This window comes from Silurus meridionalis, chromosome 15, assembly GCF_014805685.1.
Source record: "Silurus meridionalis isolate SWU-2019-XX chromosome 15, ASM1480568v1, whole genome shotgun sequence".
In the NCBI taxonomy this organism is placed as follows: Eukaryota; Metazoa; Chordata; class Actinopteri; order Siluriformes; family Siluridae; genus Silurus; species Silurus meridionalis.
The window spans coordinates 18,436,039-18,459,211 of NC_060898.1; the positions used below are offsets into that span (position 1 = coordinate 18,436,039).

At 38.7% G+C, this 23,173-nt stretch overlaps 1 protein-coding gene across 1 annotated transcript; it reads right to left on the reverse strand.

The window, feature by feature from the left end:
- Nucleotides 1-7,348: 7,348 nt before the first annotated feature.
- Nucleotides 7,349-20,319, reverse strand: pygma (phosphorylase, glycogen, muscle A). Its single transcript, XM_046867071.1, has 20 exons — nucleotides 20,005-20,319; nucleotides 15,236-15,337; nucleotides 15,084-15,162; nucleotides 14,721-14,824; nucleotides 14,011-14,142; nucleotides 13,816-13,927; nucleotides 13,650-13,732; nucleotides 13,379-13,522; nucleotides 13,177-13,269; nucleotides 12,945-13,091; nucleotides 12,458-12,621; nucleotides 12,213-12,327; nucleotides 11,158-11,259; nucleotides 10,914-11,061; nucleotides 10,762-10,820; nucleotides 9,818-9,959; nucleotides 9,489-9,696; nucleotides 8,398-8,532; nucleotides 7,964-8,030; nucleotides 7,349-7,853 (listed from the first exon to the last, which is right to left on the reverse strand). The coding sequence occupies exons 1-20, from the start codon at nucleotides 20,245-20,247 to the stop codon at nucleotides 7,704-7,706; spliced, it is 2,529 nt and encodes an 842-aa protein (XP_046723027.1). The 5' UTR covers nucleotides 20,248-20,319; the 3' UTR covers nucleotides 7,349-7,703.
- Nucleotides 20,320-23,173: the final 2,854 nt, after the last annotated feature.

Consider the following 23,173-nt stretch of genomic DNA (forward strand, 5'->3'; position numbering starts at 1 on the left):
TCAGATGTAAAAAGTGGTAGTGTTTACGACATTGGACTCCTTATCAGTAGGTCATGAGTTCAAATCCCAGCCTTACAAAGCTGTCTGGATAAGTGTGTGGCTTATAATGTATGCTTTTACATTTATGTGTGTCATAAATGTAAATGAATTTCAGAGGTGAACTTGTAGGATAAGTGTGTCTGACCCTTAATAAAATGTTTGAATATAAAGCTGTAAGGAAAAATAAGGTGTCTCCCTATTGAACACAAGCCTAGCACTATAATAGCCAAAGCATGTTTGATTGCTGTTGAACACAAGCCTGTTCCCTACACTACAATAGTCATAATTTAACAGAAACCCAGTTAAACTGACCTTATTACTTATTTCTTATTCAATCAGTAGCTACGACAAACTATATTGTTACTTACTGACTTCTTAACATGATATGATATGGTGTTTGCGAGGGTGCCCAAATATTTACGAGCTAAGGAAGACAGTGTCTCATGGGCCTCTGCATGTGCTGACCCTTACTCTATAGAACTTATCCATCCCAATACTGGGCTCAGCTCTGTACTGATGGTGTTATTTTAAAAAGTATTATACGTCTTGACAGCAGTTTGTAGGTTGTATCAGAAGAACCAATCCATTATCCCTTTGTCTTCCACAATATTAACAGGCCTACAGTCCATTCCAATCCATTTAGATTTTGCATTAATCTATTTAGACTTACTTATTTTTGGTTCACATGACCATTTGAATACCTTGTGATGTCAGATGTCATTTGGCCTCAGCAGAAGTGGGCAAGAACAGAAAAGCGCTCTGCAGTTTCTTCCCCCATGAAGAGGGTGCTGTGCTCCACCTCTCTTGCTCCAAGGAGGGGGTTGAGGCAGATGCCGTGATAGACGAACCCGTGGAGGTGCTTTCCCAGCCAGTCCACTTCAAGGAGCTCTTGGATATAGTAAGTCGGGCTGTAGCTAAGCTCAATATTGTTGGGCAGCAGAGAGTCAGGAACAGCGTTTCCTGAATAAGTTGGACTAGTGTTTCCTGCGACTGAGATCGCTGCCTCCATGCCAGGGCCTGCCTTTTTTCCTGGCTCTGCACACTGAGGTGTCAGGTCTTGGGGCAGCCCTTATTCAGCCTGCCTTTTTAGCCAGGCCTATATGGCGGCATGTCAGACTGGCGGCTGTTTGCACCCCATGGCGGTTTTGCAAGCCTACCAGGCTGACCTGCTAAAGAAAAAAAAAAAAGAGGGAGAGGAAAGTAGACACAACGACATAGTAGAGGTGCGTCATGCTACAGATCTGGGTCTCAGAGCCAGCAGGGAGACTGCTAGGGGCATAGGCTGGTCTATGGCAGCTCTGGTGGCCACAGAGCTCTAGCTTACCCTGTCCGATCTTTCTGACAGGGATAAAGACGTGCTCCTAGACGCCCCCGTTGTGCCCACTGGCCTGTTCAGCGATGCCGTTTCTACGGTCTTTGACAGGTTTCAGGAGAATCAGTGTCGCTACTCGCACTCCCCATGCCAGGGACATTAGGCGGAAAAGGTCCGCTAGGGTCTAAGTTTTCCGGTGCTTCAGGGCACAGCGATCTCCAGTTAATGCATTCCTCGGCTTCCGCCCAGAAAAATATCATATTTGGGGAGATTGCTGTTTCTAAGACAGCTTTAGGGCTTTGCTCAAGCTGCTTCATGCATACCAGAGGTCAGTATCGGGAGACTCATATGCACTGATTCCTTTAAGAGACTATCTGACAGCCTGGAAACTCTTGCCAAACGTGTCTCCATGGGTCCTGCACACTGTAAAAAGAGGCTACACAATTCAGTTCTGGTCTTATCCATCCTGATTCAATGGGGTGTGCCCCACTCTGGTGGGGCCCGAGCAGGCTCTGGTTATGGAACAAGAAGTAGAAACTCTCTTTGAGAAGCAAGCCATAAAGGTGGTCCCTCCCCCAGACTAAGAGTCATCTGGGTTCTACAGCCAGTAATTCATAGTTCCCAAGAAGGATGGGGGGCTGCATCTCATTTTGGATCTGTGTCAAGGCCGAAGCTTTCAGGGCTAAAGCTTACTAATATTGGGTCCTTTCATTTGGGCTTGCACTCTTACCCCGCATCTTCACAAAGTGTGTGTATGTGGCTCTGGCTTCTCTGAGCCTCCAGGGCATCCGCATACTGAACTATATCAACGATTGGTTGATATCGAGATGTCATTCTCGCCCAGATGAAGGAACTGGGGTTAAGACTAAACGCCAAGAGAAGTGTACTTTCTCTGATACAGAGGACCACCTATCCAGGTGTGGTGTGGGATTCGACCACTAAGTGGGCACAGTTGCCTCCTTCTCGAGGCGAATCTATCCTCAAGGCAGTCAAGAAAGTAAGAGAAGGTCAGTCACTAACTGTAAAGCAGTTCCAAAGATTGCTGACGGCAGCTGCATTCAATGTCGTGCATGCAACCTATACATGCAACCCCTGCAGTGGTGGCTCAGGATCAAAGGGTTCTCCCAGAAGGGCAACCCACTTCACCCAATCAAGGTCACACAGTGAGCCTAAAGGGTCTAAGGCATGTGTTACAGGACCCCGTGTTGGGGGCTCCTTGTCGTCGCATAACGTTAATAACGACTTCCTCCTTCACAGGTTGGGGGATGGTCATGAGTGGCTGCTTCGCCCAATCTCTTTTGGCACATTATCTACCTGGAGATGCTGGACATGCTTCTAACATTGAAGCATTTCCTTTTGTACCTAAGTAGCCATCTTGTGCTGATCCATATCGACAACACATTGGTGGTCTTTTACATTATCCACCAGGTGGGTCTGCAGTTTTGCCTCCATTACAAGCTGGCATGACAGATCCTCCTGTGGGCCCAAGGAAAGCTGCTCTCACTGAGGGCAGTATACATCCCAGGGCAGTTTAACTGGGGAGTACACGCTCTTTCAAGACAAAGGCCGAGGTCTGGGGAGTGTAGGCTCCACCCAGATGTGGTGGAGAAGATATAAAAGAAGTTTTACAGAGCACATGTGGACCTCTTTGCAACTTTAGAGACCTTGCATTGTCCTCTGGTTTTCCCTCACTCACCCAACTCTTCTCGGACTGGACACTATGGTGTAGGCATGACTGAGGCCATGCCTGTACACTCCATTCTCCAATACAAACTCCCTCCATGAGGAGGTTGTATGCCACAAAGTGGTGCCTGTTCACTATATGGTGCGAAGGTCACCAGTTAGACCCAGTTAACAGACCAGTTGGCCCAGTGCTGGAATTTCTTCAGGAACAGTTCACCAAAGGTTGTCTCCTTCCAACCAAAAGGTTTACATGTCTGCTATTGCAGCTTATCATGCTCCACTTGCCGAGCATTCCCTAGGGAAAAACCCATTAGTGACACATTTTCTCCGGCAGAACCCGTAGGCTGAGGTGACCCAGAGTGCCTTTGTTGGACCTGGCCATATTTTTAGAGGCCCTGTCTAAGCCTTCCTTCGAGCACCTGCCCAAGGTGTCTTTGAGATTTCTAACATTCATGACTGTTTTTCTACTGAGAGATTTGGAGAACTTCACACCCTTTCCATTAGCCCTTCCTGTCTGGAGTTCACTTCAGGCATGGTCAGTGTCTTCCTCTAACCCAGACCGGGGTATGTCCCCAATGTGGCCTTGGCTGTCCCACATCTATTTGTGCTCCAGGTTATTCTCCTCTTTTTTAGGCCACCGACCAGGAGAGGCTTTACCGGGTGTGCCCAGAACTGGCCCCTCTGTCCTTCAAGTCAGTCTGGCTATATTATACACTTGTTCTCAAAGCATTGTTAATGCAGCCCGAGTTCCTGTATGGGAACGTCTCTGGGTTATGTATGTAACCCTTGTTCCCAGAGAAAACCAGACACTGAGTCTCTGTGCCATATTTCCTGCAACCCTGCGAGCATTTCCTTCACTTTCAAAGCTAGCGCCATCTCCACAGCATGTGCTTTTATAGCTACCTGGTCATGACATCACCCTGCCAGTGATGTTGCGCTTTTCCGTTGGTCTGATTACACACGTGTTTCAGAGAATAGTCACACAGAGGCATTCCCAAAGCATTGTTGACGCAGCATCTCATTCCCTCAAGGAACCAGTGTTACATACATAAACCAGCGACATTTTTCAGGAGTAATATACTGTATACTAAAGTTAATGGTCATATACTTAATGTTTTCTTCCTGATATGTCCCCTTTATGCATTTCTTATGATTAAGTTAAACATTTTAAAATTAAGAAACTCTCAAAACTATATCTCAGGTTCTCAAGAAGAAGAAAAAAACAGATAAATTGATGTCTTGAATTAAACCTTACAGTTATGTGATTATATTGTTCTCAGGCAAAGGGTGTAATTTGGCAGCACTTAGTCTAAATGGGTGACCAGTTTGTTTAAAAGCTGAGTAACGTGCCAGAACAAACACTTCGGGTGTTTGTGATATGGCAATAGTCAGCTTGAAAGACATGAAAAGGCTTTTTCTCTTGCAACACTGCAAAGGTCGTACACCTCTGTTAACTAACTAACAACCAAATTAACATAGGTAACACTTATTCACTACAAGAGAGTACATTCTTGTACTTTGTATTCTTGTACTTTCAGATATGTGTCACAGTTCAATTAAATTCATTTTTATTTGTATAGCACTTTTAACAATGAACATTGTCTCGAAGCAGCTTTTAACAGATAATGTGGTGATAAGAATGATTAAGATGTTCTTATGTGTATGTTTGTCCCTTATCAGCAAGCCGGTGGCGACTGTGGCAAAGAAAATCTTTCCGACATGGTAAAAGGAAGAAACCTTGAAAGAAACCAGACTCAAAAGGGAACCTATCCTCATCTGGGTGGCACCGAATGTCCATTTATAACAGCGAAACAATGTTAAAGTGCAGTGATGGTGAGTCAGTGTAGCAGACTGTTGACATTAAGTACAGTCCAAATCCAAATCCAAATCCTTAAAGCTCCTGTTCTTTCTCTGTAATGTTATGGATCCCCAGGCCGTTGATGCAAAGCCATCCCCAGCTGCACAGAGTGGCCTCCAATCAACAAGAACCATCCAGAGCATAGGGGCAGGAACAGTGGTCACTGGAACCTCAAGAGCATGTTTAACTTGACCAAGAGTGAGGGAGAGAGAGAGAGTTAGAGAGAGAGAGAGAGATCTCTGGAATAAGATACAGCCCACCACACCACCGTCAACGAACTTGAGTGAATGTGTGACAGTAAGGGGTATGACAGCATACAAATATTCCATTTCACCAAACTCTCTATATCCACGATCCCTTCAGATCTGCTCCTTTACCTAAGAAAAATCTACTAAGAAACGACTCGACTAAATAAATGTTTTTATCTCCATGTCCCGAACACTGATTAAAAGGCTGTAGTCTTTATTATTTGAGGTTCCAACAAATAGACTGCACCTTTTGATCGAAGTAGGTGTGCGGATCATATTGGTACAGAAGTTATACAGATACTGCAGCGTGTGCTTTAAGTGCTTTATAAGCCAGTAGTAGTATGTTTTAATCAATGCAAGATTTAATTAGGAGCCAGTGTAGACTGATTAAATTCAGGGTTAATTTGGTCATATTTTTCTACATCTAGTAAGGACTCTTGCTGCGGCATCCTAAACTAACTGAAGCTTATTTATGCACTTACTTAAACACCCAGACAGTTTTTTCTTTTCTGCATCCTGTAACAACATCATATTTCCAATTAAAGCAAAATTTCTAAGGTGAAAAAAGGCGATTGTGGTAATATTATTCACGTGAGTCTGAAAGGAAAGACTAGGGTCAATAATCACACCAAGGTCTTTGACTGCTGTACACATTGAGACAGAAACACTATCCAGAGATGCTACATAATCGGAACCTTTACTACTTGAGGCATGTGGTCTTGTAAAAGTACTTCCGCCTTATCTGAGTTGGGCAGGAGGAAGTTATCAAGCCTTCACTGTCTAAGTTCTTTTCACACTCCTCAACATTTTAAATCTGATCTCTCTCATCTGGCTTTGCTGAAATATACAACTGTGTATTATCAGCATAGCAATGAAAGCGAATACCATGTTTGTGTATAATTTCACCCAGAGGCAGCATATATAAAGATAAAAGCAGTGGGCCTAAGATAGATCCTTGCGGAACACCAAACATTACCTCAGACAGTGTGGAAAACTCACCATTTACATCAACAAACTGATAGCAATCAGTCAAATAAGACCTGAGCTAGGAGAGAGCTGTTCCCTTTATTACAACAACATTCTCCAGTTAGGCAAGCAGGATAGTATTATCAGTAGTGTCAAAAGTTGCACTAAGGTCGAGCAAAACAATTAAGGAGACATAACCCTGATCAGAGGCCAATAACAGGTCATTTACCACCTTAAAGTCAAGGTAACGTTCTTAATTAGGGGGTTGATAACTACCAGTTTGAAGGATTTAGGTACATAACCAGTGCTGATGAAGAGTTTATTATTCGTAGAACCGGTTTGATTGGAATTATCTGTTTAAAGAAACAGACTTGCTTGATGTTTTCATCTTTATTATTAAAAAAGTTTAGGAAATCATTACTACCTATTGATGGTGTGCATGTTACTGCAGTACTTTTATTTTCTGTTAATTTTGCTACAGTGGTGAATAAAAATCTAGGATTATGCTTATTATTTTATGAGGATAGAGAAATATGCTGATCTAGCAGCACTAAAAGCTTTTCTATTTCTATTTTATTTTTTTTAGAATTTCAAATAATAGGCCAACGTAGTGCATGATGAACAAGTTACTAAAGATGAATGACTGAATGGTGTAAAGGCAGTGAATTATGTTAATAGAATAAATTTTTTTTACTTGTCCATTGCAGTACGTAAAATATTTTTTGCATATCCCAGCAATGTTGGGAATTCTGGGTCAGACAGAAGACAGCACCCCTAGAGCCCAAGAGTGGCAGCTTGGCAATACTATGGCTTGATCTTTCCATCAGTAACCCAGAGCCTTAACCACTGAGCTACCACTGTACTTTTACTGAATATGGACTTGGATCTTGAGCTTCATTTCTAGCTGTGTAAAAATAAAAGCTTATAGTTTATTGATCCCGTCATAAAGAATTCATAATTTCTATACAAAGTGGGTTGCATTCCTAATACACTGTATATACAAAACTGACACTGTGTGGTTATATAATTTATTTATTAATAAGGCTGTAGAGTGGTGAGAACAAACATCACTGATATAAAAGGATCAGTTTATCTCATTAAGCTGTCTTTATTGGTTAAAGACTCACCCCACGGTGAAACTAGATGTTTTAAATGCATGGCATACCCCTGATACTAGTCCAAAACTAGCCAGTGAGACCTTGCCAGTGTGTTTAAAGACTTTTTTGTTACAAAAACATATTTCAGGTGAAAAATATTTATTGCAAATAGTAGTTTTCCAGGTAGACTCACTCATACGTATAAACTTGTATGTAGCTTACTATAGAGTAAGTATAGACTCTATAAATCTTCCAGAGTCCCTGTGTATGTTTGTGTCTGTTTGTGTGTGTTTGTGTGTGTGTGTGTGTGTGTGTGTGTGTAAGGAAGCAAGGCATGATCATGTTAGACCACATTGGAGAACAAAAAAAACAAACAGACTTAACTAAATTTATTCTGAAACAAATCTGGTTTATAGACTGCTTTTAAAGACTCATGAAGTGCTGGTGTTGGGTAAGAGTCGGATTTGGGCTCAGGCTTTGGCTTAGGCAGCCAGTGTGATTTATTTCAGGTCATCAGGAGCAGGGAGCTTTTCCAAACTAGGTTCTACTCCCCAAATTTCACGAGCGTACTGAGCAATGGTGCGATCGCTGGAGAACTTGCCAGAACCAGCGATGTTGTAAATCACCTTCTTGGTCCACTCTTTGGGTTTCTGTTTGATGAAGCAGATTACAATTTAAAAAATGGTAATAGGAGGGAGACATATGAGTAGAATCTAGACATGGGACATGGGAATCACACTGTAAAAATAAGCTCACTTACCTTGTAAAGGGCACTGACTTTGTCTTGGCATTTGATGTAGTCCTCATAGTCAGCAAACACCTTAAATCTGTATGGGGTTTGATCAGAGGAAGAATAATGCATACAGCTTTTGAGGTGACCTTTTTGAATATAAACCAGATAAACATTTACTACCACTTTTGGCTTTGATACCAAACTACAGTTAAATGTAAAAGCAGTAGCTTAATTTTTTACCACAAAGATAATAATTAAAAATGTTCTGATTGCAAAAACCTTGCACAGCTACTGGCTAATTGATTAACATCATTCTAACACTCTGTATTTCCGTTGAATGCTATATGTCACAAATTTGTCTGGAATTTGCAGACACCACTTGCATTAAAAAGCTTGTTGAAAGGACCATATTTTAACCAAAAATCCGAACAGTGCAGATACAGTGATGAGTGAGAATATACCTGTCATGATGCATGAGCATATTGACAATACCACTGAAGAGGTCAGGCTGATTAGGACTGAAGAAACCACTAGCGATCTGATCAATGGCCTGCTTCAGCTCCGGGATATGGTTATAGTATTCCGATGCATTATATCTGTACATCAAATAAGACGAGGAAGAAAAAGAAATAAAAGAATACAAAAAGTTTCAGTATTCAGAATTCAATATAAACCAACCAGGCATAACATTATGATCACATAATATTGTTTTTTAATTGTATTAATAAATAGTAAATATTTTACATTTCTGCTGCCAAAAACAGTCCTGACCTCTCAAGCATTAACAACATTAACTTAGTCAGCAATTTGAGCTACAAGAGCTCGTCTGTTGGATCGGACCAAACAGGCCAGCCTTCACCCCCTACGTGCATCAATGTGCCTTGGCCGCTGTTTACATTTGCCCATTTTTTCTGCTTCTAACACATCAACATTGAGGACAAAATGTTTACTAGCTGCTTAATATATCCCACCCACTAACAGGTGCCATGATGAAGAGATAATCAGTGTTATGCCTATCGGTGTAGATATTCATACTGACTGTCATACTTACTTAAGTATGTATATATTTTCATGCAAGCTTTCAGTTGTTAATCATTATAGATTAATCACATAACTTTTTTGGGAGAAATTCACATTTAACAAAAACACAATGAGTAAAATCTCCAAAGTTGAACTCTACCCTAAAAAATCTTTGAGTGTTTCACATTCTTGAAAGTGACATTAAAGTGTCAATATGTAAAAAAAAAAATCTCCTGAATGTCTGACTTCTGTTCAAATAGTGCAATGTGGCTGCTTTGTCTTTTAGCACCAGTCATATTTGATGGAAAATCCTGTTAAATTTCCTAAAAAACTTAACTCAATCAAAATTACTAGATATATAACGCTAAATAAACAATGCTTTTCATGGAAAATATAGAGAATTACCCTGCTATTTTATTTGAGTCCGTCCCCAACTACGATCACCAGCCTTTCACCCAGTCCTTAAATCTCATTATTAACTCATTAAACCCAAGAAAATGTTTCCAGCTTCCTCTTGTTATTGTGTTCTTACCCCTTTCTGTCCATGGCCTCCACATCATCTATTCTCATGCCAAAAATGAAAAGATTTTCCTCTCCGGCCTCTTCTGCCATCTCAACATTGGCACCGTCCATGGTACCGATAGTGAGGGCTCCGTTTAGCATGAACTTCATATTTCCCGTTCCAGAAGCTTCTGTGCCGGCTGTGGAGATTTGCTCAGACAGGTCGGCAGCAGGAATTGCTGAAGGAAAGGTTTACCAAAATATATGAAGTCTTTCCATTATATTACTCAGCATTTCACTCACAAATCAGGGTGAAAACAAAAACTCATTTTCAGATAAATTAAATAAATAATAGGACACCTTTTTCAGCCAGAGTGACTCGGTAGTTCTCTAGGAAGATGACTTTAAGGCGGTCGCCCACCACTGGGTCGTTGTTGACCACCTCACCGATGGCTGTGATCAGACGAATGATCATCTTGGCTGTGTGGTAGCCTGGAGCGGCCTGAGATCACAAGAGCACAGTCAGGTTACGTTCATGCACGTTCAGGGGTTCCTAGTTGTGTGAAGTTTTCCTTGTCTATATCCCTCTGGATGTCCACTTCCCTCACCCCTCCCAATCGCAGGCCTGTCTATGTTATACTGCCAGAAAGTGTGGTGATGCATGTATGTCACACAAAGACTTCATTCTATACAAAGTGCATTTCCAACTTCCACCCAGTGTCCTCGAAATGCACAGATACCCTGACCAACCCTGAGCTAAAGATAAAATAATGAAATTTTATCATCCCTAGGCCATTACACATTATTTTTATGTTTTAATTTGGAAGTCATGTTTTTTCTTTTAATCATATAACTGCCTTTTTTGCCTTTTGTGTGTGGTTTAGTGAGGGAGAATGGGGATAAAGAAATAAGTGTGTCTCGATCATATTAATGCTTGTAGTAAGTGCTGTGGCACCTTCTGGCACTTTTGGTGAGTTCTTGAGGAGTGTTAATTGGAAAGAATATGGCAGACGGCAACCAATAAGCAGCTTTCACAGCGTTGTTTATGAACTGAGATAGCTATCTATCACTTTTCTGCATATGTGTGAGTGTGCGGTGTGTGTGAGGTCCTATCTTGTTCTCTGTCTTGCTCATGTGTGTATAGCTGGCAGGAGAAGATTATAAATAAATCTTGAAAATGACAACCTCCAGACTTCAGAAGTTGTTGCAATGAGCATTGGCTGAGTTCCACAGCAGTTCCAGATGATAACACTATAACGTGTAATAGCTCATAAGCACTACATAGTGTCTATGGTTCTTTGTACCTTTCCACCAATCATGATGGTACGGGGAGTCCATTGCTTCTTGGGATCCTTCTTGATGCCTAAAAACAAATGTCATGTGCCATGTGACTGATAGATGCTTGCAAAGAGGAATAATAGATTTGGAAATAGGAAAACAAGAGAAGAGCACTCACGGTTATAGAAAGTGATAATGTGCAGGCAGTTGAGCAACTGTCTCTTATACTCGTGGATTCGCTTGACCTGGATGTCAAACATAGAATTGGGATTGATCTTCACCTTGTAGTGCTCTTCCAGGTGGGCAGCAAACTTCAGCTTGTTCTCCTGCAGCCAGAATAATAATTAATAATAATTAAATATTCCTGCACGTCATTGATTTAAAGGCTACAAAGGAAAATCCTTTCTCAAAGTCTTACTCACCTGTTTTACTTTGGCAACATCACGAATGAAAGCCTCATCATTAACAAAGTTGCTTAGCTTCCTCAGCTGACTCAGGTCCCGGATAAAATCCTCTCCTATTTTCTAGCACACACAAACAATAGTCTTGTCATTAAAATATAAGTTTTGGGAGAGGGGTATGGGTTAGTCTCTGTTATTCCACTAGAGGGCACTATTTCATCATGCGAGCTACTTATAAAATGACCAAGTCAAAATGATCTACCTACTATAAAAATGCAGCAATAAATATCTATTTTTTTATTTCAAGCGATCTACCCACACTACCTTTTCGATCGACTGGTAGATCGCGATCGACGTATTGGGCACCCCTGCTGTAGTCAGTAGCCAAAAATGTGGCTACTGACAAAATGTGCTGAAGATATGAGTCTATATAATCAAGCAAAGAAATTGACTCTGTAACCAAGTCCTTCTGCAAACAAATAACTTTTTATGTTTATATATGCATAGCAGAAGCTGCAATATTTACCTCATCAAAGGTCCCTGGGTGTTCCAAGCATTTTTGTGCATTATTTTTTTTCATGCATTTAATACAAATTCATGTATTAAAAAAAAATACAATATAAAAAAATATATTAAAACGTAATTCAGTGAATCTGACAGTAAAGATTAGAGTTCAGACTAGAAGAGAAAGCATTGCTCGCCCTGGCAGCCCACCTCCCATATACACATATTGCTTTAGAACTGCAAAAAAACTTGAGTGTTACACATGAAGTGTGATTACCTCAAATTAAAGGTACCACTACCACTAAGGTACTAAGGAAAGAAAAGCATAGGTTTAACTTACTGTAATCTATGCACATTAACAAAAAATCCACATGTAGCAGTAATGTTAGTGGACATAGCCATCTCAGACAGCAAATATGTCTTACTTATGAGCCCCTAGACGCAACCTTACAAAGTCTAAATATGGAATTGTAAAACTAAAACTTATATACATAGAGTTTGATTGATAACTTCAAACAACAAACTGTATTGTCTTGGCTAGTTTAGGGTGAAAAGTGCTTTTTAATACTAACCTCAGCAATAACCTCAGCCAGGCCAGGGTTGCACATGACAAGCCAGCGACGAGGGGTAATGCCATTGGTTTTGTTCTGGAACTTGTGTGGGTCCATCTCATAAAAGTCCTTGAACCTATGACCACGTTTCATAAAGGATATAAATCAGGTGGAGTGGAAAATGATAAATCTGTGTGTGTGTGTGTGTGTGTGTGTGTGTGTGTGTGTATGCTTTTGTGTCTGTGTGTATTCTGAGTCATACGTACACAGTAGCTATGAGGATGTCTGAGTGAATTTGCGCCACACCATTGACTGCGTGGGCGCCGACGATGCACATATGTGCCATATTGACCCTTTTAATTCCTTCCTCCTCAATCAGAGACATGCGGCGTAGGCGGTCCATATCACCAGGGTACATGGAGGCCACACGCTGTACACATGAAAATATTACGCACGGCCTTAAAACATCTAGTTAAAATTTTTTCCAACATAATACTCTGTTAATGTATAGTTTGGACATCTGGTGCCTGAAGTGTCAGCAGTATAGACTCAAATCAGCTGACATGAATGTCACTGACTGAATGAACCTAGAAATAAAGAAATCTGCCACAGACTTGCATTTTCAATTAAATCAAATAAAACATTTTGGACAATTATGTATGATATATGTATGATATATGTATGATATAAATGACTCTTTGTCTTTAAAAAAGAGGAGTCAAACTCCAACACCTAAAACTGTGCTTCTCTGACCTCCAGGTGGCGGCGGTTGATCTCGTAAATAATCTCAAGGTGCCGAGGTAACAGGGTCTGGAAGAGGTCAATGGGCCAGCGCTCCAAAGCCTCAGGCAGGACAGTGTGGTTAGTGTAAGCACAAGTCTTCACAGTGATATCCCAGGCCTAAAAACACAACACAACAAAATGCATGGTGCTACTTTACCTGCTACACTTGCTTTAGAGTTCTGAGTTAAGAAATTCCTCTTACCTTCTCCCAAGTCAGCTTCTCATCATCCAATAGCACCCTCATCAGTTCAGGGATTGCAAGAGCAGGGTGAGTGTCATTCAGCTGAATGGCCACCTGATGGTAGACAAGAGACAAATACTGTATGGACTGCAGACTTAACCAAGAAAGCTGGTTCCAAAAACATTAGCAAAAGAAATGATGAACAAGGGTGCTAATCCTTTACCTTATCAGGAAGAGTAGTGAAGTCTGTGCGCACAATCTCTCTGGAGCCAAATTTGGAGGCCTTAAAGCGGCGGATGATGTCCTGGAGGGTAGCAGCGACAACAAAGTACTCCTGCTTCAGACGTAGCTCCTTTCCTTCAAAGAACTGAAAAGAAGAGGTGTGTGTGTGTTTGTGTGTGTGTGTGTGTGTGTGTGTGTGTGTGTGTGTGTGTTAATATGATAATGAACAAAACAAACAAAATAAATAAATAAATAAAATAAAGTTAACTCACATTGTCATTGGGATACAGAACTCGAGATATATTCTCGGCCAAGTTGCGGTCCAGCACCGCCTGGATGTAGCCACCGATGTTGACTAGGTACAAAAAGTTGGAAAATCTGTGTTTCATTTGAACTAAGGAAAATGGTGTGTAACACAATTATCTGTGTGTGACTTACAGTCTTTTAGGTTGAACTCGCAGGGCGCCTTGGCAGACCACAGCCTCATGGTGTTCACAACATTGTTCCTGTAGCCTGGCACAGGGGTGTCATATGGCAAAGCCAACACAACCTGCCAGTATGAGTCGGCAAAAATCACATGGTTTCCATCGTGTCTGCAAAACACACTCAGACATAACGAAGAACTGTGCTTACCTGAGTGTCAACCCATTTGACTCCATCTGGATGGTGCTCTGTCCTGCCATAGAAGTGGACCGGACGCATGTATTCAGGGCGGGCTTTCTCCCAAGGGTTGCCATAGCGTAGCCAATCATCGGCTTCTTCAATCTGTTTGTCATTAAGATGCTACAATCAGCCTTATTGTCCTGTGATTATTAGGACAAGATCCCTGATGAAATGCTGTTTACAAAGAGGTGACAAATTAATAGATAAACCAGTGATTTGGCTGTAGGGGGAACAAGAAAATGTCACTACAAATTAATGCAAAGTTATTCTGACTGAACATCAGAGTTGCAAAGTCTTCACCACAATGCTTCTGCTTCTTATTAGCCACTTATAAAGACCTGACATTAGGCTTACCAGTACAGGTACTGGAAAAAGTGGCATAGATAGATAGTATCTGTATTAAATGCTTTATTTTCCCCCATTACCTTAGAATGGCTTTTTTTATAGTGTCATTATAATTCCACTTTTATAGTTTCACATGATGGGAGTAGCCTTATTTAGCAAGACTACACCCCGATCCACGTGCTCATCAATCCATAAAGTTCCAGAGATGTGTAGAACCTTTGCCCAGGTTCACTGAAGGTGTTTTAGTGGCTCATGGAATCCCAACACATTTTATGGTGATTTTTCATCCTTTAATATAATACCTGTCTGTATATTTCTTGCAATGTTTGACTCACCTGCCAGCCATTAGCAATTTTCTGGTTGAAGATGCCAAACTCATAGCGAATGCCATATCCATAGGAAGCTAAACCAAGAGTAGCCATAGAGTCCAGGAAGCAAGCTAGTTATAGGAATAAGAGGAATAGGGTGGGCACAGAATTAGAAGACATTTAACTACACACTTTTAATGCTTTTTAGCTTTTGTCCTCATATCATTGATGCTATCATTGGTGATTGTCCTTTAGTGAAACAATGTAATCGTTAGAGATTTAAATGTAATTAAAATCCTTGTAACTATACATTATTATAACCATAAAAAAAGAAATTGGGCATTTTAGAACTGTTAAAGGACAAATGAAATGGAGAGAGGGGGTATATACCAGCCAGTCGACCCAAGCCTCCATTTCCCAGTCCTGCATCCTCTTCAATGTCCTCAAGCTCCTCCATGTCCAGACCCAGCTAGAACAAGAGCAGTTCTGTCACTGCATCCAATATAGTTAACAAACGTAAAGTTCTGTACAATAATGCGGACCTGGTACACAGCTTCATCACAAGCGTTCTCCAAGGCCAGGTTCACCATGGTGTTCTGCAGTGTACGACCCATGTAAAACTCCAGCGAGAGGTAGTACACACGCTAAGGAGAAAAAAAAGAGATACACAGCCACAAGGGTGTTGGTAAAATCAGGTACTGATTTAAGGTGAGGTGGCCTGGGGTTCAGTCAGTATTCTAATTCATTCCAAAGGTGTTGAGGTCAGAGCTCTGTAGCCGACCATTCAAAATCTTCCACTCCAATTTATATAATCTATGTCTTTTTGGAGCTGGTTTTGTGCAATGGGGCACCTGAAACAGTTTTGGGTATACTAGTTAATGTGAAGGGAAAACATATTGCTACTGCATCCAAAAAAATCCTATACAAATTGTGTGCCTCCAACTTTGTGGTAACAATTTGGAGAACCACAAATAGTCAATTATCTATTATAGCCAATTATCAATATCTCCCAATACTTTGTCCATATAGTGTACATTTGAAGAGTCGCAACAAAACAAAAAAAACGTTAACGCAATGTTTATCATACATTCTGTGCAGCTCAGCTATAAATACTACTGTTGTTTATTTTTTATAACTAGCATGCTAAGTTAGTAAGTACTTAGTGTCCACTTTCTCTAAGGTAATGTGTTGTGTAGTATGTAATGGTCAACTGCAGTAAATATGTTTACTAATTAAAAAAACAATCCCTTTTCTTTGTTTTCTAACCAACAGTGATGTAGATTTCCTGTAACATTGCGGGAATGACTGGTTTAGTAGCAAAACGAGTACAAGAGCCATACTAAAAACAGAAATTGCAAATGTCTCCTCGTATCTTTAGAGTGATTGAAGGCAACCTTATAAAATAGGGAACAAACTGAGACAACAGATTACTGAATACTTACAGCTTTCCAAAATAAATTCGTTATTTTCTACAAAAAGTAGACAAGAGAAGGAATAATTTAGCGCTACCACTGACACTTTTGGACACAAATATATTTATTTGAAGCATAAAACTATTAATTAACCACAAAACATTAAAGAAACCCATTTGTTGAAAATGTATATGGCCAGGGTTGCACCATACAGTGTACTACACGAAACCCCAGGATGAAGCTTTTGCTGGATTTTCTAACATGTGATAATGTCTGTACAATAGAAAACCACAAGGAAGCTCATTGCAGAGCATAAAAAACCCCAAACAAATGCATGATGGAAGTATGCTTTGAGGTTATTTGAAGGCCTAGATAATAGACCAGTAATGGATTAAACAATTTCAAAGTGGAAAAATGCAAAAACAACAGTAGAAATGCCAGTATTGAATTAAAAGAAATGCTGCTAACCAACCTAAACCTTTACATTAAATATACAGTAGCAAAAAGACTAGCCATTTTTGAATTTCTTTTTGAAAATTTAATTTGAAATAATTAGAAACATTATTTTTTTTTTATTATTAAGGTTATTGACAATAATGGACGCACTATTAGTTATTAAATAAACTTACCCATAGCCAGTACTTTAAATTTCGATAATCTTTAGACACTTATTTTTATCATTATTGTATAAACATGCACATATCAGGTTTATCATATGTGTAAACAATAGTAATAGTTTGCAGATAGTTTACTAGACCTCTTATAGGTTCCTGAACCTTTCACTGTAGTTGGCATTTGTAGGTTGGATTATTGGTTCAGTTGAGTTATTTACGTTTACATTATACATATTCTTTTTATGTGACAAGGCAAACAGGCTAATAATAATAAAAATTATATATAAAGCATAAATTACTCCTATTATCAGGGATATCCAGCTTTGCAAGTTAACACGTTTTTTTTAAATATCACTGTATATATACTTTATGTACTATATTCTGCATATTTAAAAAAATATTATATACACTATTATACTTCAATTATAAATGTATTATATACTATCATACTATATATGTATTAATGTATTTTAGCATAATTTACAAAAAAAAGCATACTGCATGAATTCAAATATTTATGCCATCATCATTATATTGTTTTAAAATTATTCATTATACTGAATGCAATTTATTTGCAATTACATTTTAATATACCAAAAGGCATACAATATATTTGGCTGTATTTTTTTATATTTTAGTTTAAAGGATAATTTATGTATTTATTTTATATTTAGTATGTGGAGGATAAATCTAAAGACTAGTTTACATGTGCCACAGTTGTTTCTTTCCACTATTGAAGACACACCCTGGCATAAATGGGTGTGTTTGTGTGTTGGGGGGTTGGTTGTGGTCGGGGGGCTAAGACTGGTGTAAAGGGGGAGAGGAAGGTCACTGGTGTTATATAACAGTGGCATTTTATTTGCAGTAAAAATAACCATGCTGGGGTCAGGAGAAAAGGTTATGAAGTCTGTTAGCCTGCACACTGTCCCAGTTTGAGGGGCCATTCAAGTTAAAATTTTGGAAGATTCCTTAGACTTAACTTCAATCTATATGATCCTCTATGCTGGGCTTGGTTTTCATGACACCCTGGATTTCAGCCCATACAGCAGATGTATCCTATGGTGACATTTCATTAAATAAGTGAATGACTTTTAACCTTTGTAGTGAAGATACCTAAAACTTTCAGCAACCTTGAGCTTGGTGTGAACAGAGAAGGTCAGAGGTGCTGGAGATGCACAGAAGTATTCCAGATTTAACTGGGCTAAAATACGCCCACGTTGCTGTAGCGCACTAACACAACAACACAGTGTAGCTATTTAACATGAAGTGCTTAGTGGCACTTCAAATTGGAAAATTGGAAACATTAATAGGAACATGTGCTTGATGTCAGCTGTAATTTGCATTAAGAGAACAGCTCATTGGGTTTCAGATGAGCGGACTTGTGCACTAAAAATGTCCTGAATGTAGTGTCAAATTAAAACTGTGCAATATTGAATCTGCATTTTAATATAATGTGAATTGGAACTCATCGGATGGCATTTTAGTTGAATATTAGCAAATAAAAAGCCCTGCATACTGCAACTCTAAAATGTAAACTGTGCTATAAGGCAAGGACGATGACTGCAAGCGTATCTATACAATACCTATATGACAACAAGTTTGCATATCCTCCATAAAATAGTGCATGAGCACAACTGTGTGTTCGAAAAGACTCAGAGGTCAGTGTGAGTGGAAGGCTCTTCACCATGTCAGGATGATGCAGTGGTCATTATTACCCACGCTTCATCATCCAGCCTCGCCAGCTCGTGTGCAATGTACACTAATATACCCAGTGATCATTAAGATCAATGTACTCTTTTTAGCTGAAGATGATTTCTTCAGTTGCCGTATGGAGATCATCTTCAGCCGAGGGAAGAGGTCAGAGAAGGTCAAAGATGAATATTTACGGCCATATTAATATAACACAAATGCCCCGAAGAGCCAAAGCTGTGGTGTTGCCAATGAGCTGTAGAAATGTAATAATACTAAATAACATGCCGCATGACAGCCACGAGAGTGCGAAATGATCCTTGAATAACCTTTTATTTTTCTAGATGAAAATGAAATGCAAACACTTTTATTTATTTCTCTTAGTGATATCATTTGCACACGTTAGAGAATGGAGCTTATTACAGCACGTTGATCTTGCTTATACAGGGGAACGACCACAAAATGGACCTGAGTGTGATTTGTACAGATTACAAGAACTAGAATTATGAGTCAGGGTAGAATTTGCATTCTTTCTTTTGACTTTATTTTAGATTAGGATTAAAATTATTCAGTCTAAATGTAATGTTCCTTGCTTACTTTTTTTTTTTTTATGCAATTCTCCTTTTCCAGGGCAATGTTCAAGATTTTAGAGATGAACACTGCTGACTCAGCAGGTGCTGAATGAATGAGCAATGAAGGACATGATCACTCTGAATTAAGGATTTAAATGCAAAATCAACATTTTTTTTGCCTACCGTGTATATATATATATATATATAGAGTTTTAACACTTCACTGCATTTTAGTGTTTAGTTTAATTACTCATTTTCACAGTGTGCTCAAAGTATCAAGAAAACACAAAATATTCAAATGCGGTATGTATCGTCATAGCTGCATTATTTAAGGAAATCAAATATGAATTTCGAAATCAGATTCACAATCTTAGGATCTTGACTCTATATTGCATCTATTTTCTAAACATCATCCAACCACCCAAGTTTGAATTTTCTAAAAATGAATGCATTTCATTACAAATTAATGATTTCAACAATTTTTTTTTATTTATGGTCTCCCAATGAATGTGTGTGTGTGTGTGTGTGTGTGTGTGTGTGTGTGTGTGTGTGTGTGTGTGTGTGTGTGTGTGTGTGTGTGTGTGTGTGTGTGTGTGGGTGTGTTCATCCAGAATGCCTCATGTGTGTTTCCAAGATAATCTTTAAATCCAGAACAGTCCTGAGGATTAAATGCTTACTGAAAATAAATGAACAAATGTTTGAATGGCTGGATGAATTAACTAATTCATTTATCTAAATTAATTCATTAAATTCATTAAACTATTCAATGAAACACTTTTCAGAAGGGTTTTAAACGATATATATTTCATTGTAGCTGGATCCTTACCTGTTATACCTTTTTTTCACATACCTACATGTTTCCAGCTAATAAATCTCATTGTTGTGCAAATAATTTTTTTATTCATTGCAAGTATATATTTAGTATATTGTCATATTTTGGATGCTCAGAAACATATGCACATATCTCTGTTAGCTCTGCACATATCTATGTGGGGTCCTGGGGAATTTTCTAAACTTTACTTACTTTAGGGTCCTTCTCATAGTAGTGTTGCTGGGTCCTGATCCACCTGCCTACCAGGTGATCCCTCACTGTGTGCGCCAGGGCGAAGTAGTAATCCCTCTTAGTGGCCACATTTCTGTCCTTCACCAGTGTAAAATGGAGGTGCCGGTTGAAGTTGGTCTTCAAGTCGGTCACATTCTCCACACCAGCAAGACCTCTGACAGAAATCTGTTTCCTTCTATCATGGTCGGACAGTGGTTTGGACATGATGCAGGATGAGTCCCGAACACAGGAAACACACAAAACTGATCTCAGCTGGAGCCCAAAGCTGTCACTGCAGCACCACTTCAACCCTGACAGCTGATCTGATTTAAAACCAAGCTCATTAATATTCATAAGTGGGTAGGGTTAATATTAATTGCTAGAAACAGAAATATTAGGGACTTTAATAAGAAAGACGTTTATATAGCACATTCAATGGTTTATATTTTGAGCAATGGAAATTGATTTGTAGCTGCATAGTGTTTTATTTCCAACAAAAGCAGCAATTCATAATGAAACTACCACTCCCAGAATCCCATGTTTCTTGATGGATGTCACAGACGCTGTGTGTGAGAAGGGGAGAAGACTGAGACATTAATAGCTCCGTGTGACCCATTTTAAAGGCCGTGATATTTAAAAGGCATGTTTGCGAATGTCAGAAGATATCACCAACCTGCAAGACCTACAGAAGAGCTGTACAGTAATATTAATAATAATCCTCCTCATCATCATAATCATCATCATCTTCATCATCACCATCATCATAATGCACCAGCAATACAAAACCAATGTTGCAATTAATAAATGTTAATAAAATGTGTGTGTGTGTGTGTGTGTGTGTGTGTGTGTGTGTGTGTGTATATATATATATATATATATATATATATATATATATATATATATATATATATAAAAGAGAAATAGTCACTTTAAACAAAAACTGATTTTATAAAATTGCAAAAGTGAATAATAAACTGATTTTGTCACATTTCCCTGCGATTAGAATGACATCAGTAAGTTCACTTCCACGACACGCCCACTAGGGGCTCTATAATTCCCTCGTGACCTTAAACATCCATCAAACTCAAATCACATCCTGCAGCTTCAAGCAGCTGCATACATTTAAAAGAAACATTTAAATGACTAAACATCTAAATGTGGATGATATTAAATCTAGAAACATGAGAACAAATATGACATGCACAAGCTTACTCTAAGCTTTACTAGGAAACACCTGTATGCCTGCTCATTTGTTTAATTTCATAATCAGTTACTCACCTGTCTTGTTTCATTAAGCATGTGCCCATATATATATATATATATATATATATATATATATATATATATATATATATATATATATATATATATATATATATATATATATATATATATATATATATATATATATATATATATATACACGTATGTATGTGTGTATATATGTGTATACATGTTTATATACTAACAGCCAAAAGTTGACACACCATCTCCTTCAGTGTTTTTTCTTTGTTTTTATTATTTTCAACATTGTGCATTAATACTGAAGACATTTAACCTATAAAAGAACACAAACAGAATTATGTAGTAAACAAAAACGTGTTAAATAAGACAAAATATGTTTTATATTTTAGATTGTCTAAAATAGTTTTTTTTAGCTTTGATGATTACTTTGCAAACTCCTGGCATTCCTTTAACAGAATCACGAGGTAGTCACTTGGCATGGTTTTTAATTCACATATGTGGAATCTCAAGAGTTAATTTGTGACATTTATTGCCTTCTTAATGGGCTATAGACTATCAATTGTCTCGTGCAGGGTAAAGGATGAGTACAAAGTCAATAGCCCCATTAGTGCTACTACAATTACTGTACAAATCCATATTGTTGCAAGAAACTCTTAGTTAAGTCAATAGAAAGGACAGTCTGCCAATGCGTTAAGAAAAGAAGGTCAGTCAATCCGAAAAATCTCAAGAATTTTTTTATGCAGTCTCTGAAACTATTAAATGCCATGATGAAACAGGCTCTTACAGTATGAGGACTATCCCCGCAAAGAAAGACCAAGAGCTACCTCTGCTGCAGATGAATTACCAGGCATATTTTACCATCCACTGTTCAGAAAAGACTGTATGAGTCAGGCCTTCATAGTCAAATTGCAGCAATGAAACCATTACTTTGGAAGAACAAGCAGAAGCACAATTTTCCTGTGCAGTCAATAAAGTCTCAAATTTGCTTGAGAAAAAAAACTAAAGAAATGGACATTAGATCAGTGGAAAATTGTCCTTTGGTCTAATGAGTCCAAATTTGATATTCTTTGTTTTTATCTTTGTTAAATGTGCAGAGGATGAACAGATGAGTCCTGATGGCGGTTCCCACTAATGCCACTATTGATGGTTTAGTCAAACTTGAGTCACCGCTGGTAACTCCTCAAATTTGATGGAAAACCATTCCAGGTGATTACGTCATAAGGCTGACTGAGAGAATGCCACGGGGGGCAAAGCGTTCCTCATAGCAAAAAGTAGCTATTTTGAAGAATTTAAAATATAAACCTGGGTTATTTAACTCGTATTGGTTAACTTAATAATGATATGTGTTGTTGAATAATTTGGATGTCCTCACTATTAATGTTCAATTGTTAAAAAAAAAGAAAGACAAAACACTAGAAGAGAAGATGTGTCTAAACTTTTGACTGAAAATAAATACACACATATACATACACTGTATATCAATACCTTATCTATAAAAAAAAAAAGTTTATTATATATTTATTACAGATTTCAATGGTTTTAACCATATAACTCAAAACAAGCATATTAACAATATTATGTGTATTATGTCTGATCTAATGTGTTTTGTCAGTGGAAGTTTAGGAGAAAGGAGAAGGAATTGCTGAAGAACTGTATGTATAAAACAGTTGCATCTCTGAAACAGTTTCTTCAGTGACAGATTGTTACATCTTAGGTGTCTGAAGGAGGGATACCAAAGGTCTGTTCTTCCTTCTGTTATTAGACTTTGCAATCAGAGCTGCTCCCAGTGAACCAGTCACCATAATACCACTGTTAATACTGTTTATTAAACTGATAAATAACACTAATTAAAATGTTTGTGCAATAGCCAAAGTGCACTAACATCCATTAAAACTGCAATACTACC